We start from the raw sequence: 17,872 nt of genomic DNA, 5'->3' as shown, positions 1-17,872 counted from the left end.
AGTGTTACTTTTAGCATCCCCAATGCCATCAGCCTCAGCAGGATCTTAGAGAGTGTGTCCTAGAAATAAAGACTTTTGGGGGAAAAAGCTGGCAATGACTCTAAGCACTATTTCTTAAGACTGCCACTATTTAGATATTATCAATCGGCTATCTCTGACAAGTATTTGAAGCTAAGATAGAGAAATTGTGCTCCTTTCTTTATCTAATTATAGAAGTCATCATTCCAAATTAGTCTTACTAGCTTTTTTCATTCTACAAACTATATTTCCTTATCAGTTTAATATTGATCTCTTGATTTGAGCTATTAAAATATACCACTTAAGAAATCTCATATTTCTAAATGAAGGTAGAAATTATATTAGGTATTTCTTATATCCCAGGGTGTGTGGACACATTCAGCTATGATAGAAAACCCATGAGTACTCATGGATGGTTGATATCTTTGCATCTCAATGCATATTGTTAATTTTGTTTAGTAGATAACTTCTATAATGGTAATTATCATATATATAGCAAGCACCAGAATGCTACTATAACAAGAGGAAAATAGAATTGTGTTACATTGTGGAAGTGATGTTAGATTTCAGGAAGTATCTTTTGTTGAAATGAACAGCCATGATTAGTATTGTTACTGTCTTGGCTTTTTGTCATAGAAAGTTTCTGTACTTAAGCCTTACATCCCTAATTACAATCTTCAGCCTTTGGACTTTGCTTATAATAGTCATAGGAATTGTGTGTTTGTGTAGTCAGAATAGTTGTGAAATTTTGTTGTATTTTTTAAACATTGCTCATTATAAGTATAAATGTGTTTTTTTCAAGTAGCATCACATCTTCCCCCTTCAGATAGATTTGCATCTGTCTTTCTCTTAAATTTTCCTTCTTTAAAGTGAAAGAGTATGGTGAGATATTTAATGTTACTTTAAAATATTTGTTCAAATGATCCCCATGGAAGTGGTGGTAAACAAAGCACTTTGCAAGCAGGAGTACCGTTTTTACTCTGCGGAGTGATCCACAGAGCTCAAAGAACTTGTTTCCTAAAAATTGTAAAAAAATTTTTTTACCAATCAAGCTTATAAAGTTAGCATCTGAAAGGATTATTTACTCCCTTACCCCCGATTACCATTCACCAGTCAGAGTTCCCAAGATCTCAGTCTGCTTTTCTTGTGATGCATTTATTCACAACAGTTGCTACTACTGGCAGAAGCAGAGAACTTACTCTTCATCCAGTTGGCCCTAGTCCAATTGTCAAAACTTTAAGTGGATTCTGATTAATGCACCAAGGTAACCTGTAATCCTTTACTGGAATCTGAAACCAAGAATTGTATGGAGCTTACATTCAGGCTATGGGAGACAGTTAATATCACAACAAAGCTTTTTGTGTCAAAATAAATGTATTTAATGGACTGGAAATGGCTTTCTGCAATTAGCACACTTAGAGAAAATACACTCATAGAATTGAGTAACATGTCACATAAATTTTTGCTCTATGTATAGCCAGTTTTGTTGAAAGTTTTCAGATAAACTTTGGTCCGGTATCAAAGGGAAACCAAATTCTTAAATTCTAACTTTTATACCTGTTTCTCTTGTGCCTCCGAGAATGGAGGTCCCTTGACTATAAAGGTGATATAACTGGCTGGTACGGTTTATACATTATTCTAGACATCAGTTGAAAGATGTGTGTCTAATGACATTTGGCTCCTTTTAGACGAGTGGCTTTCACAGGGTGCACTAGCATCTAGAGGCCCAAAGAGGTATCTTTAAAAAGCTGCTTTGTGGATAGGAGGAACAGATGGCCAAAAGTGAGCAAAACCCTAGGGAACCTCCTTGTACACTTAACACACCACACTAGTTCATAATCAGACCCAAAAGCTTAAAATCACTGTACTAATAAACTCGGGTGTTTCCTCTACTTGATCACATTTTTCTCAGCTGTAGCTGTGCCACCAGCTGTACAAATAATTTCTTCAGCACAAGGCAAGATACATTTTATTTGTCAAGATTTTGCTATCTGCTTCAGTCAAGTCTTTTTATAGTTGTCTCATTATATTGGGCTTTATAAATTTGTTTTTAATATTAAATATTTCTTGAAGTAAGTGACTCAGAAACCAGGACATGAAGATTTTTCTCTTTGCCCAGTTTGGGCTGTGATGATGTATTTTATGTAAAATAGCATTTCTAGGAACTAGAACCTATTACCAGAAGCAGTCATAAAACACATCCAAATTCAGAGTTCTAAAAGACCAGAGGTGAAAGAGGCCTAGTATATTAGCTAAACTACAGTACTGAGCTTTGCTCCAGTGTTTATTTGCTATAGATTCATAATCGTCAGTTTTCTGCATCCTTTATGTCAAGGTTATTACTCTTAAACAGCCTGACATGGGAAACATTTGAAAAACACTATAATTTAAAAAGGCATTTTGAAGCCTTTTTTGTTTCATTGCCTAGATGCAATTTGGTATTCCTGTATATATATATATATTCAGTATGTATATATTTATGTTGGCTAATACATGGTAGATACATAGTAAATATCAGATAAGTAAATGAAAGAATGGCACCATGTTACACTAGTTCTTTCCATTGCTAATGTAATGCAAAAACCTGAATTAGGATGTAGTTTCATAATTTATGCTACTTCTTTTATGTAGAATCTGTGTGTCATTTATACAATAATTCTTAATGAAGGTTACATATGCATCTCCATAGTAAGGATTTGACTGAATAGAGTAATTTACCTCCTGTATCATCTGAGGCCTTCTGTGTTGCCTGTTTCTCTGCAAGTGGTTCACTAACTCCAGTAATGATAGCTAGTATTTACTGAGTGCTTAATATGTGCCAGGCACTTTTCTAAGAACTTGACAAATACTGTCTAATATAATCTTCACAACAACACTTTGAGGTAGAATTAATCTCATTTTACAGATGAGAAAACTAAATGCAGTGAATCAAGTAATTTGTCCAGAGCAAACAATTCATAAGTGGCCAGGTGGCCTGACTCTAGAGGTTGTGGTTTTTGGGAATTTTGTTGTTTTTTGAGGTAGGCAAAGCAAGTTTTATTTTGCTCTTCACTCTGCCTTTTTACCTTGGGGATAAAATATGTAACATCAAAGTTACCATTTTAGTCCGTTTTAAGTGAATAAATTTGTAGCATTAAGTACACTTACACTGTTGTGCAACCGTCACCACTATCTCTCTTCAGAACTTTTTCCTTGTCCCCAGTGAAACTGTACCCATTCCCCTCCTTCTAGCTCCTGGTAACCACCATTTTACTTTCTGTCTGTGTGGAATCTAAGACACTCTCTAAGTCAAATCATATACAGTATTTCTCCTTTTGTGACTGGCTAGTGTCACTTAGAATAATGTCTTTAAGATTCATGTTGTGGCACATGTCAAAGTTTCCTTCCTTTTTAAGGCTGAATAATATTCCATTGTGTGTATATACATTACATATATACCTTTTGGTTGTTGTGAATAATGCTGCTGAACATGTGTGTACCAATATCTGTCAAGTCCCTACTTTCAGTTCTCTTGCGTATATGCCCAGAAGTGCTGTATCACGTGGTGGATAGTTCTTGGGTTTAATTTTGTTGCCAAACTGCCATAACATTTTACATATCAGCTGCACCATTTTATATCCCCACCTGCAGTGTATAAGGATTCCCTTCTCTCCACATCCTCACAACACTTATTTTCTGGAGTTGTCTTTGTGATTTTTAGTAATAGCCATCCTAATGGATGTGAAGTCAGAGCTTATTTTAATTTCTACTATATTGTTTCAAAGCCAATCAGAGAGAGAAATGAGTTTGCCCCTCAGATAGCGTCCATGTTCTCAGAGCATCTATTATCTTTCTTTGATATAACCAAATCATAAAATGAAGAAAATGTATCTGTATACTCCCGATATCCCTGAAAACTCAAAAATCCATTTGATTCATTCTAAATTGGTAAATATTCACATACATCTGTCAGGTAGTTCTGGTCCTATCTTCATAATACATTCTGAATCTAATTACCCTTTTTATTTGCCATCGCTGCTACCACTCTGGTCCAAGCTAAAATCTCTCTCTAGATCATTTTAGTAGCCTTCTCACTGGTCTTGTTACTTCTACCTTTGTTCCTCTTCATTTCGTTCTCAACACAGCTGTCAGCGTGATCCTTATAATATGTAAATCGGACTAGTCCACTGTTCAGAAGTCTACAGTGGGTCAGTCAGAGTCCTTGAAGTGGTATACTTGCACCCTTTCTTGCTATGCTATTGCCACACTGACCTCTTCACTGTGTGTCAGGTACTGCAGACACATTCCTGCCCGAGGCCTGTTGACTGCTGTTCCTTCTACCTGAAATGTCTGTCCTCCAGATAGCTGCCATATCTTATTCCCTCACCTCCTTCAAGTCTTCACTTAGGTATCACCTGTTCTGTGCCCTTGTTAACAGCTGATGCGCTCCTGCCTTTACCACTCCACCTCATATTTCTTTTCATTGCTCTTTTCTTCTCACAGTGCTTATCACCTTCTGACATTCCATGTAACTTACTTATTCATTAGGTCTGTTTTCTCCTCTAAAAAATAAACTCCATGAGGGAAGAGGGTTTTTTTTTTTTTTGGTCTGTTTTGTTCGTATAGATGTGCCGAGCACACAGTAGGCAGTCAGTAAATTTTTGTTGAATGAATTTTTTGAGTCAGTCAGCCCCTCCTCGGCATTAAGTTACCAAGATAATTGAGTTCTCTTCCCTCATCAAGCTCCACATCTAGTTGAGGAATGGGAGCCAGGGAATAGAATTAAAAAAAAAATTCAGATATGGTAAATTTTTTTGTTTTTTATGTTGTTTTTTGGGAGAGCCATATATTCTGGGGTCCCACCCCGCCCCGCCACAAAGATGTTTTTAGCTTCATTTGCATATATTATCTCCTTTCCCACCCATCTGTCCCCTTCTTTCCTGGTCTTGGCTTACAAAGTGCCTTTTCCTAAAAACCCTGATCCCTTTTATAGAGGTTGCTTGCAAATTGTCTGGATTTAGCCCACAAGTATGTTTTGTTTGATTTGCCCCATGTACTATTGGTTATTTGGTGTTTATGCTTTTTTGTTTTACACAGTGCTTCTTAATGTAATTACCAACATTTATAATTCAGCTATTTTAGATGAAAATCTTGATTTCTGACCTTTGAAAAATTAGAAGTTCTGGTAACATAGGGCCTGCATTCTATGTGGCAACTAGTTGATGGAATTGAGTATCTGTTGTCCCCTTCATATGAGGCATAAGCTTCTTTGGTTTGACAGCTTATCCTATTCACTTATCTTACCTGTCCAGCTCCTGCAGGTTGACTTTAGAGTTCCTTTTTAAATCAGAATGCTTTGAATCAAAGCCACACATTGTAGAGATTGAAGTTAATTTTCATATAGCTGAATGAACATCTAATGGATTTTTGTGAAATGACCTAGTACTGTTGATGTTGGCCAAAGGTAGCAAAAATTTGAAGAAAGAGCAAAAGACTTGAAATACAGTTCAGGTATACATGTGTTCATTTGTCCATACCTTTTTAGTGTGTCTTAATCCTTTTGTCTCCAGGCCCATAGCTGCTGTCAGTTCATGTAATAGTCCTATACAATATTTATGATGAAATACACAGATAAGAGTTTAGACACTTCTTGTCACCTAATTGGAAGTCATAAATAATAGAATTGAACTGCTATGAAAATGGGTCAGGGGAGCAGAGACAAGGTGGAAGAAATCATGTTAACTATAATTACCCAATAAAATGTCCACCACAATTAGTGTCCTTAAAGCTTTTTAAGACTCCAAGTTTTGGAATAAAATAAAAGTAACGCCAGAATTTCGTAGTGTTAAGATCTTGAAACCTGGACTGTGGCTTCTCAGACTACTATTTGAGGTTGTAAAGGTGTCAGGTATTTGTTCCATCATCAAAAGTAACCTATTTTATGAAATCTCACATCTTTGTTGTCACGGTGACTGTTACTTGTTTTTCTTTCTGGGTAGGGAAACTACATGAGACTCTGGTGTGAAGTGGGGAGCGGGAGAAGAGAGAGTGTTTGTCTGCCTTCTGCCACAGTACATTGGCATTTTTCCCATAGGAGAGTGGTACACTGTACTTCAGTGCCCTAACTTGTGTTTTCTGTGGCTTTGTTTACATTCTTCTGAAGATCCAGAGGGAAAATGTCTTTTTAAAGAAAAAACAAAACCCAAATCCCTAGAGTGACTTTGGGGGGGGTTAAATGTCTTACTCCATGGATAAAAAATGAGTTCTTACTCTGTAAGAATGAATTTCTGGCTCTTGCTTTTATACTCAGATAGCAAAGAATTGTGTTACTTCAGTAGCTAATTTCAGAGCAAACCATTATATCATTTTAGCAGCCAGGGGACTTGAGGTCAGCTTATGGAAAACAGACTTCATTTCCACTAAGCTCTAAAGTAAACCAAGAAAAACATCAAATTGTGTCCTAATCTAGGAATTCATATAGCGACTTTGTATGCTGTGGTGCCCCCAATACCACATAGTTTACCAGTGTGTCCTCCTGACATATTTTTTCCCTGAAGCATATGATCATGTGTGCAAAGTCATTACATCCTAAAATTGCCTACAGGCCTGATTTTTCAAATCACAGCTCCACTGAATTGAAGGAGAGAAGCTATCTCTCAAGAGGCAAATAAGCATGATCTACATCGTTAATACATCTACCTTCCCTTATACTTCCTTCTAAGGCCTGATTTTCTTTGCTTGGGAAGTGGTATGTATCTATAATAAGCACATCTATTTATTTATAAGACTAGTTGTTTTTCTAATTTAACAGGTGGCAGAAAAGAAACCAGTGAAAAGAGATGTCTTGTTATATGCCTGAGCAAATAATGGCTGGGTGGTGGAATTGTATTTTCAGTGTGGCATCTGGATACATCTCCATAGTTCTCAGAAGCCTTGTCTGGGTCTTCTTTGTTCTTGACTTTTAGGAAATATGATGACCCATTCAGCATTTTTATTGATGACCTCTAACTAGAGGCCTTTTTCTCTTCTTTTATGATCACCTGTAAAAAGGAGTAGCACACAATGGGTGTCTAAAGCAAGCACTCTGGACACATGCGCATGTGCATGCGCGCGCGCGCGCGCACACACACACACACACACACACACACACACACACACACACAGATTTAGTTGGTCTAAGGTGAGGCCCAAGCTTTTTAAAAATTTTCTCAAGTGATTCTAATGTACAGCAAAGGCTAGGAATAGATGACAAGGCTATGGGTTTTCAGGTTGTCCTAGAACCTGTGAAAGTACCTTAAGAGAAAACAAGTGGGTAGGAGACAAATAAAGGGACTCTAGGCCCCCATCTCCTTGGCTATTTCCATCCCCTTTTTGCCTGAGCAATTCACTTTTGTCTGTTTTATATATTGGGTTTCTAATGGGTGAAAAAAGTTTTTTAAGCATGGCTCTAGATGTAGGTCTTATGCAAGAATAGCAAGATGATAGGTTTTAAATCAGGTTTTCAAGGATAGCGAGCATTGAGTCCTTCCATAAGAATCTGTATGTCTTGCAGCCTCTGAGGAAGGTAGAAAAAGAAAAGAAAATCTAATAGTAATAGATAACAGTACATGGTAAGCTAGTCTTTACCCCAAATGAGAAAAGCCCTGGTCAGTAAAGAAAGTAACTTGCCCAAGCAAAAGTCTCAAACAGGTTGCAAGCTGGCCACCAGAAGACTTAATTAATCACTGTGTCTCCGTCTTGGCCAGTATTTTTTTTTTTTTTAACTCAGGACTGTTTTCCAGTTGATTCCAATCTCCCAACACTCCACATTGTGTGTATTTGACCTACTCACTCACTTGCTTATCTAAACTGGCTCCTGAAAGCATTTGTGTTCATAGAAACTAGAAAGCAATTTATTAGTAGTTGCTATTTGCAGGATATTTAATTTGATCATTAAAAAGAAACTAGCGGCTGGGCACCATGGCTCATGCCTGTAATCCCAGCACTTTAGGAAGCTGAGGCGGGAGGATCACTTGAGCTCAGGAGTTTGGGACCAGCTGGGCCAACGTGGCGAAACCCTGTCTTTACCAAAAATACAAAAATTAGCCAGGCGTGGTTATGTGTGCCTGTAATCCCAGCTACTCGAGAGGCTGAGGCAGGAGAATTACTTAAACCTGGGAGGCCGAGGTTGCAATGAGCTGAGATGGTGCCATTGTACTCCAACCTGGGTGACAGAGCGAGACTTCATCAAAAAAACAAAACAAAAAAACAAACTATCTGTACTTGGCTACTACAAGATACTGTAATCTCTTGTCTGCTTCTCTAGAAAAATGTTTGTAGATATTTAGGAGGCATTGAAAGAGTTATCTTTTTTTCTTCACCTCAAAAAAAAAATACGGCTTTTTTCTAAGAGAATAGTTTGTTTGGTATTATAGCCTCATACAAAGTTTATGCAAGGTATTCATTTTAAGTACTGCATTAAATCTATTTCCAGAAAGCCAGGGTGATATACCTGTCTCTTGGTAGGCTAGATTTTATTCCTTTTTTAAATCTAGGCCAGATCAAACCTAATTAAAATTGTTCTTCTGCTTTATCTTTTATTATTTAAACATTCATTGCCCTCTGTGGTCTCACTAATGGACTAATTTCCTGAGATTATAAATTGGCATGCTTTCATTTCCAGATTGCAGCCTCTCTGTCATCATTTTTCCAATTTTTTTTATGTTTTATGCTGTATCACCAAATGGATTTCCTCATTTCTTCTTTCCTGAAATCATATGTCCCCTTAGAATTAATGGATAAGCTGTGCATCCATGGATATTCATCCTAACGGCACTAATCAAATTTTGTATTTTTAAAAAGCAACCATGCATTAAAAAAAAAAAAGTTGGCAAGACAGTTTTGTTTTTTAATAAAAGTAGTACATTTCCCAAAGCAAATTAGTAAAATCCATTTTTAAAAATTCCTATATCAGTTCTATACCATAAAATTGAAATTATTGCCAATTTTTTGGCTATTATACTCTTTCTTATTATCACTTACAAGTTGGACCAGAAAAGTATAGAAAGAGCATAATTTTAAAACATACAGCATAACTTTTTTTTCTTTTTGTAGCATTAATCTTATCACTGGTCATTTAGAGGAACCAATGCCAAACCCCATAGATGAAATGACAGAAGAACAAAAAGAATATGAAGCCATGAAACTTGTCAACATGCTTGATAAACTTTCCAGGTATTGTATTCCCATCCATTTTTTGCTTGGTTTCTAAAAATGGTCTATTTCTTTGTCTCTCTCACTGAGAGTTACCATAGAACAGCAACTCTGGAAATCCATGTTGATTGGAATAAGGTGGCCCAGGCAGCAGTTCAGATATCTCTTGGCTACCATGGTTTTTCTACATGTGCCGCTTCTGGATGTTCATTCCTAAACATTTAAATTCTCAAAGCTAAGATAGTAACTACCAGAGCATTGTAATATTTAACCAACTAACCTCCCTGTCTTCAAAAAGATGCTGTGAGTTAGATTCAGTGATTTTGCTGCTGCTTGTATTTTTGTTTTAGCCTGTTTTAGTTTTTGTTTCAAATCATGATGCTTTTGTTTTTTGTTTTTTGTTTTTTTTCATTTTTGATGTGTAAGTTTGCCATTATGCCTTTTTGGGTTGCTGCTGAAACCAAGAATTCTAAAATGTCATGCACCCGATAAGAAAAAGTGAAAAGAAATACCTCAAATGAAGGATTTTCTGAAAACAGGGACTTGTATTAATTAGGAGTTCTAACAAAAACAAAACAAAACAAAAAAACTCCCCTTCCCCTCTTGCTTTACACCTCCTTCCCCTCCAAAAATAACCAGTTTTGAAAATAATTAAATCAAATGTATACTAATCAACAACTAGTCATCTTGGAGGAGTTATTAGAAAATAATTCCTTTCATACTTGGCTGAATCGCTCTATTTTCCAGTCATACATTGAATCACTATCTTCTTTAAGCCATCTTGAATGAATGCTTCTGTGTGTTGGTGGCAGCTGCCACTTAAAGATGAATTTCTTCTGGCCATCTCCTTTTTCACAGTAACTATGTAAAGGCTAGTATCCATCAATCAAAAGAAGGTGCCATTGGAATGGAAAAGCCAGAAAGCCAACCATGAAAGGGAAAGGTAGAATACAGAAACAAGCAGAGATTAAGGCAGAGGCTTAGGGTAGAAATGGCAAGAACAAAAGACTGACATGGGGAGTGTGACAAGTTTGGATATTTATCCAGCCACAGAGTATGATGCTGATAATGTGATAGAGGTTGTTTAGTAGTAAATAGCTTAATTATCTTTAAAGCTAATATGACGAGAACTCAGGAACTTCCACCTAGCCCTTTTAAATTTTCATCCTTTCTCAAAACGGTTAGAATTTACAGCTAACTAACTATGCTTACAATCTTCAAAAGACATTGTTGCCTGTTTGCAAATTATATATTCCATACCTTCGTATAGAACAGACATGTTCCTTCCCAGAAGGAATTAATAGTCACAGAGAAGATATTGATAGAACAAACCTATAGGAGGCAGAATAAGTTTGAAATGAATGTATAAAAATGTGTGCTTTGCTGCTTCCAGAAGGAGCTGATGTAGCTAATGAAACACAGTGATATAACAACAACAGGATAAGAACCAACAGAGTTGGGCCGGGCGCGGTGGCTCACGCCTGTAATCTCAGCACTTTGGGAGGCCAAGGCGGGCGGATCATCTGAGGTCAGGAGTTCGAGACCAACCTGATCAACATGGAGAAACCCCGTCTCTACTAAAAATACAAAATTACCCAGGTGTGGTGGTGCATGCCTGTAATCCCAGCTACTTGGGAGGCTGAGGCAAGAGAATCGCTTGAACCCAGGAGGCGGAGATTGCGGTGAGCCAAGATTGCGTCATTACACTCCAGCCTGGGCAAACAAGAGTGAAACTCGGTCTCAAAAAAAAAGTACCAACAGAGTCTGTCTGGTAGAAACCTGACAAGAAGTATCAGCAAGGACCTGAGTAGAACATATTAGTGTGTTAGGACAGTAAACTAGTTGCATAAATTTTACATTCTGACCAACAACATGAGTTTTTAAAGGTTAACACAAATACTACTTAACTGGCCCATCTACCCTGGATGAGTAAACTCCAAGATAGGAAAATGGGAGATAGAGGAAATAACTGCCTAAGACTATGCAATATAATCCACATACTTGGTTTACTAATAGAGATACTGCCATTTCATAAGGCATCTCTATCACAGGCACAGAAAACAAAGGTGCTAGGTCCTTCTCCTTTTAATCTCAGGGGAATCCACATATTCTAGAAGCTGTCAACAAATGTACAAACATCAAGTCTGAAATAACCAACCTTCCACCTGATTTAAACTATGCCTCAAAGAAGATGCTTACTTATCTGGAAATACCCAGCAGATGCCCAGCTGAAGGTGACACTGATTTTTGCATGTGTAAAGCAGAGCAAATATGTCTTCTTATGTTGGCTTTGATGGTACCAATTTTGCCATCAAAGTTGAAGCAAAAGGCAACCTTGAGAATAGTTCTAAATCATACAGAATTTTTGCATGACGTGTGGTGGGTGTTTTACATTGTCTGCCTTTGTGTGCTTTCTAACATTTGCTCTCACTAAACACAATCAATGATAAAACTGTATAAAGATCAGCAGTGGGCATTCCAAAGCAGTAATGCAAAGAATGAAGCCATTCTTTATGCGTCTTACATGTCTTTTGTGCTGTATTCCTCATTGGTCTTAAGTTTCTTCTCTCTTTTCACTTTTTTTTTTGAGGTAAAAAAGATGCCATAAAGCCAAAATAGACTGAACTCAGTACAATTCAGGGAACATTGACTAAGCAGCTACTCTGTGCAAGGCATTGTGCTAGAAAGCTGAGGAAGATTCAGAGGCGAATGTGACAGTCTCTGCCTTTGGAAAACTCACATTCTAGTGGAAGAAATGACTGCAATCTAGTCTAGAATACAAAGTAGAAGGAAATAATGATAAAATGAGGTCTATGTTGAACTGTAAGCACCCAGGAAAAGGATTAGTTCATTCTATATGGATGATTCAGGGACTGTTTCACAGGAAAGCTAGCATTTGTGCTGATCCTAGAATTTTGAGGTATTTAATAGAAAAATGACCATTCATTCCAGGTAGAGAGAAATTTAATCTTGTTAGTAAGTCTTGGATAGTCACATACTACTTATTTCTTCCTAAATAGCTCAGGTTGTTTTATCATTATTTGATTAATATAGTATGTTATCAGATTTCTCATTGGGGGAAACAAGTACCAAAGAATTGCCCACAGCATTTCCAAGCTAATGACTGATAATTCACTTCCTTTTAACAGTTTATAAAACCATTTCACATACATTCTCTTTCTACCTTCATTTTAAAAAAAAATGAGACTAGGCCTTCATTTTCCAGAACTCAAGACCTTTGCTCTGTCCACTGTGCTACTGTGTCTCTCTGTTACAGTAAGTGTTTGCCAGAACACTTCCTAATCACCCTGTCGGCATTGTACTATTGGTTAGTTCCCTCCCTTTTACTCTTGGATGTTCTGCATTCAACCAAGTCTTTACTGTGCTAATAGTGTACCATAGCTTTGTCTGATTAACTTTCCTTCTCGAAAATGAAATCGTGTTCTCCTGCACCTGAATTGAAAGGCATGTGAGTAAAGGATAGGGTTGGAGGTGATGTGGCCAATGAATGGACACTAGACACTTCCTTTTTTCCATCCATAGGAGAGCAGATGTGAAGGACCTGCACCAGGATGGTGGTTAGCAACAGTGGCCCGTGCCAAGGCACTTACCAAAGTGATGATGACTAAGGTTGGTCATGCCAAATACTGTTACTAAGCCTGGTGTAGGGTATAGAGGTTATTCACTACCAAAATTGTAAAACCACCAATGTAAAAGTTAAAATTACATTTCTATTTTGCCTCCATGCTGGACATAGCCACTGCCTCAAGGAGCTCACCACTTTAGCAGCTTTCTCTTACCTGGATTTTCAAAGATACTGGAGAGATTAGTGCTCAGATACTTTCTTCCTATTGAATGCCAGCTGACTTAAGAGTGCGATTTTTGTTTTTTAGTGTAAAGATTATATTTGTGACAGATGCAGATAAGGGGATTGGCGGTGCACCTGGAGGTCTAAAGAGTTTGAAAAGAATCTGAACCCTATAAATCCCATCATGTCTAGCTAGTACAGTGCCTTGTACCCTGTGATTGCCACAGTATGTGATGATAAAACAATGAAAATAGCTGATCCCCATATTTGAAGGTCAGATTTTTGCTTTAAAATACCAATGTGGTTTAAGACTTTGTATATTTGTCAGTTCCATTTCTTAGCCAGATGTCATAAAATTCAGGGCCAGAAAGGAATTCCATAAAGTACTTTGGGCCATGACTGGCTTATTTAAATATTGGGGTCCATAATTCCTTTAATATAGAATAACTGTAATGTTTATCAAACATAAACATTAATCCCTGAGGCATGAAATTATAGAAAGCCTCCTTTGACATTTTTAATATGAGGGTAGAGATGGAAAAGCAGATGAAATTTGCCTACCTCTTCACCTCCTCTTTCCTTCCCTGACTTCGGAAAAAATAAGCCCCTGCAACTCTAGCAGGAGATCTGAATGGGAATTGTGTGGTTAAAGCAAGTCCACTGTGGCTCATACATTTTCATTTGCCTTAGCTATAGCACTGAGTTTGTATAATAGTAGTGCCTCCTCTAGGAAAGGGGAGAGAGCATTGATTGGCTTAAGCTTAAACTAACAAAGGGAAATAATATTTCAAATTACATTTTTTTTCCTAATCCTTTTTAGTTTCTAAATTGAAACCAGAGCTAGTTAATCCTCTGCTCATCCTTACCCCATCACTGTCTAACAAGGTACATTGCCTTTTTGCTTATATATTCTGCCATCAAAATCTGTTTTAAAATTTATATTTATATAAATGAAAGATAATTGTTCTACCATTTCTTCCTTTTCTTACTCCTTAGCCAATAAGTGTTTTGTTTTCTTTTTTTGCCAGTCACCGTGTACTATTTAGAACATGACTTTTTTAATAAATGCAGGTACAGATACAGGATTAGTTCCCTTTAATCAAAAGATTAATTTTAAACTTACTAAGGCCAAGACAGGTAGTTTATAACTCAAAAATAACATAGTTTTTTCTTATAAATAAGTTATTTTACTCTCCTCACAAAAATATCAACAACTGTGATTATACCTCCCTTTGTGATAAAGTTAGTGAAGGAAATGCTTTTCAGGCACATTTCACAAACATGATCTAATTTTTAGAGCACTGTAAGATCTGTTACAGATATGAAAATATAAAGATCCTGTTTTCATCAGAAAATTCTGTAGATCTACCCTGTCCAGTACGGTAACCACTAGCTATATATGACTATTGAGCACTTGAAATGTGGTTAGTCCAAAATGGGATGCCCTATCAGTGTAAAATACTCAGCACAAAAATGTAAAATATCTCATTAATTGTTTAATATTGATTACATATGGAAATAATATTTTTGCTACATTGGGTTAAATAAAATATTAAAATTAATTTTACCTATTTTTCAGTGTGGCTACTAGAACATTTAAGAGTACATACATTTGGCTTACATTGTGGCTTACATTATATTTCTATTAGACAGTGCTGTTATACCTCATTTAAATACACTATAAGATTGCTTGGAAGTTGAATTAAGAGGACTTGGATCCAGCTAAATTAATATATCCTTAAGGTCAGGGGAGGATTAATTTGAGAAGCTTAATATTGTCTATCCTTAGGTTATAGAGGACCTTTCCAATGGCTAGACACCTTTAAGTAGGATATAAGGCTACCTTTATATTGCCTAATTGTAATCATTGTTCTATAGATCTGTAGTGGGAATAACTATTTTGAGCTCTTGGTTAAAGTACTGTCTGAAATGGCTTTTGACTAGCAGAGGAACATCAAATAAGAATCATCTCCACTGACTGTTTGCTCTTTTAGTTCTCCTCATTCTTTAACTTTTAAGTCTTCCTAATTGGAAAGAGCATTAAGAACTTCTGTTTCTGCTACTTTATTCAACAGTGTCAGTTGGCATGCCCACCTCTTATTAATATTTATTTTGTTACTTTGAACAACAGAGTAGAAAAATTATGTAAATAAATTACCAAGAAATAATTTTTAAAACCAATTAGAGATAAAACTGAACTTTATTCTTTCAGTACTATACCTTATCTCTCTTTCTCTATATTTTCTTAACCATGCTGTTTACTGTGAGGTGGGTAGCAGATTTTTAGAAACTTTGCATGTGATCTAACAGAAATGAGAACAATGATAAAAGACTAATATTTATATAGTGCTTTAAGGTTTAAAAAATGCTTCCATATATGTTATCCCCATTGATTATTAAAATAGTCCTATAAATTAAGTAGGGTCAGAGGTATTTTTTTAAGGATTAAATGCACCAAAGATTAAGTGACTAATCCAAGTTCAGTTATCAGTCTTGAGACTACAGATTGCATGCTATTGCGAAAATTACCAACAGCTCTCAAAAGTTGTAAGTCTGATTATTTTTAAGTAAGACATTCTAAATTTTAAATAAATGAAAAGCACAAAAGACAGATAGTAAGCATATTTACCTTAGAAAAGAACTAAGATTTCGAGGACATGCATTACTGCTTTTTCATTCCATAGTTGAGCTCTTGACAAGTATCAGGTCAAATGCTAAATAGCTTATGCTTTAAAAAACAAAAAGCTTTATGAAGGAAACAAGTAAAATTTCTATGATTCTATGTTAATACAAGGTTTTTAAATTGTTTTAAAAAGAGAATGATTATGGCTTTTCTGACAAATCCTTATACATGTGATCACATTAATAAAACCTAACTTATAAAAGGCTTCTGTATGGGACTGTTTACCAAGCTTGTTCAACCTGCAGCCCAGGATGCCTTTGAATGCCACCCAACACAAATTAATTAACTTTCTTAAAACATTATGAAATGTTTTTGCATTTTTTTTTAAAGCTAATCAGATATCATTAGTATTAAGTGTATTTTATGTGTGGCCCAAGGCAATTCTTCTTTTTCCAATGTGGCCCAGGAAAGCCAAAAGATTGGACACCCCTGGTTTTAGACAATTACCAATTACCTTTACAAAGTGGAAAGACATGGTAATGTGGGGACAGTATGCCATATCCATTTGTCTCGGGTAACAGTATTTTTAGGTGGCATATTTTACTTTCCCAATTGTACCCAATTCCGAAGCACAATGATGAGGGCTGAGGGTAGGATCTCAGAATCGTCTTTGAAAGATGTAGCCTAGACCTCAAATTTGCTATGGAAAAACTGCCATACTCATTCCTACTGAGTTAGTGGCTTAGTGAAAGATCAGTATAACCAGTCAGCACTAGGAAGTCATTAGATGAAAGATGAAGGATCAAGTTAAAGCCCAAAGGACACTTTCACAGTATCTAACTGAACATGTTAACCAGTCCAAAGGTTATATTATTTCTGTGAGAAAAAGGTGAAAACATTTATAAGACTATCACAAGTTATTGAGAAACCCGTTATACTTCAGTGGATTATGAGCTATTCCAGTAATGCTAAAATCTTGATATACTCCCAAACTTTGGACTTTTAACAAAGAACTACAGAGCTTCCTTCTCAGGGCTATCATAGGCTCCATTCTAACAGGCATTTTTTGAAAAGCTCTATGTTAATTAAAATGCTTTATTTATATACTAATTTCTCATCCCATCTTTCAAATGTGAAAAGGAATTAAATATGAAATGGCTAATTTAAAATGTCAGGATTCTTTTTTCCAAGCCAACCTTACATTAAGAGCAGGAATCCTGTGCCTAAGAAATGGTTCCCAATTATCCTGTCTTGGGTTTTGTTATACATTGTACAGAAGTCAACAAAACAAGTATGTAACAGAACCTGCCTAAATAGCAGCTGCCCTCATTAAAAACAGAGAATTAATCAGGGGGTGACTGAAGGAAGCAATGCCTCATATGTTTCCCCCCCCTTTTCTTCTTTTCTAATGATAGAACAAAATATGTTACATAAAAGGATCAGAACTATTATGCAGTACTCAATTAGAGGGAGGTGAATAGGTCTCTAACATGCTGTTTTATCAAAAGAGCAGACTGGTGTTTGCATGACTGTTGTTTCATTACAGACCCTGTCATTAATTCCATGTGTCAATACTGCCCTGTAGTACACAGAGCAGACAAGAAAGAAGAGCCCTTGAAAACAAGGGAATGATTTTTGAGTCGTTATCAAGCTAAGTGGCAAGCGGGAAGCTGAAACTCGTATAGGTAAATTCGAAGGGACTCTTGGGAGATCTGCAAGTGGGAAACAAGAATGCATTTTACCAACTGCTTAATTATGTCCTGTTTTTCAACAAGTACACTTGAATTGAATGTTTTGTTTGTACTGCACAAAACCATGTGCTGTGGGCAAGAGTATTCTCTTGCTTTCAGGTCAAGTAAGGTGTTTTATACACATACATGTCTGACCTATAATGTGCAATTGGGTATGTTAGTATCTGAACCCCAATATTGCACTGTCATTTTTGGGGGAAAGTCATATAGGAACCAGAAGCCCTAAAAAGTGGGACCTTCTCTAAGGTTCTGAGAAGTTATATGAGCCCAGGCATCCCAGAGTATACCATACTTTCAGGGAAATGGTGGCTCAGGAAAATGTTAAAATATATCTGGAAAAAAAAAAACAGACCAGAATATTTTGAATATGATGTAAATTTCATAATCTCCCATCCCTAGATCTTTAAGAAAGTATTTTTTTGGTTTCCATTAGCAGTCCCAAGGGTTAGGCTGGGGCAAAGTAGGGTTTCGTTTCTTGGACGTGCTTTATCTGTGTCCTCT

At 36.5% G+C, this 17,872-nt stretch overlaps 1 protein-coding gene across 7 annotated transcripts in view; it reads left to right on the top strand.

The window, feature by feature from the left end:
- The window catches only part of RIC8B (RIC8 guanine nucleotide exchange factor B), a 116,298-nt gene that overhangs the window by 88,831 nt on the left and 9,595 nt on the right, over positions 1–17,872 (top strand). For 2 of the 7 annotated variants that reach the window (XM_012469176.3, XM_064379899.1), the window contains one exon: positions 9,091–9,210. The exons of 1 other annotated variant lie outside the window; for it this stretch is intronic. In XM_012469176.3, the coding sequence (XP_012324599.1) occupies positions 9,091–9,210 (120 nt within the window). Of the gene's footprint in view, positions 1–9,090; positions 9,211–11,284; positions 11,424–12,732; positions 12,820–17,166; positions 17,306–17,872 lie in introns of those variants that run through there. 4 more of the 7 variants (XR_001110082.3, XR_001110084.3, XR_001110085.3 and 1 more) reach the window with 4 other exon arrangements.

This window comes from Aotus nancymaae, unplaced genomic scaffold (assembly GCF_030222135.1).
Source record: "Aotus nancymaae isolate 86718 unplaced genomic scaffold, 86718_ANA_hifiasm-v0.15.2.pri h1tg000021l, whole genome shotgun sequence".
Classification (NCBI taxonomy): Eukaryota; Metazoa; Chordata; class Mammalia; order Primates; family Aotidae; genus Aotus; species Aotus nancymaae.
Note: the sequence above shows the minus strand (reverse complement) of the source record. Positions and strands in the feature narration are given on the sequence as shown.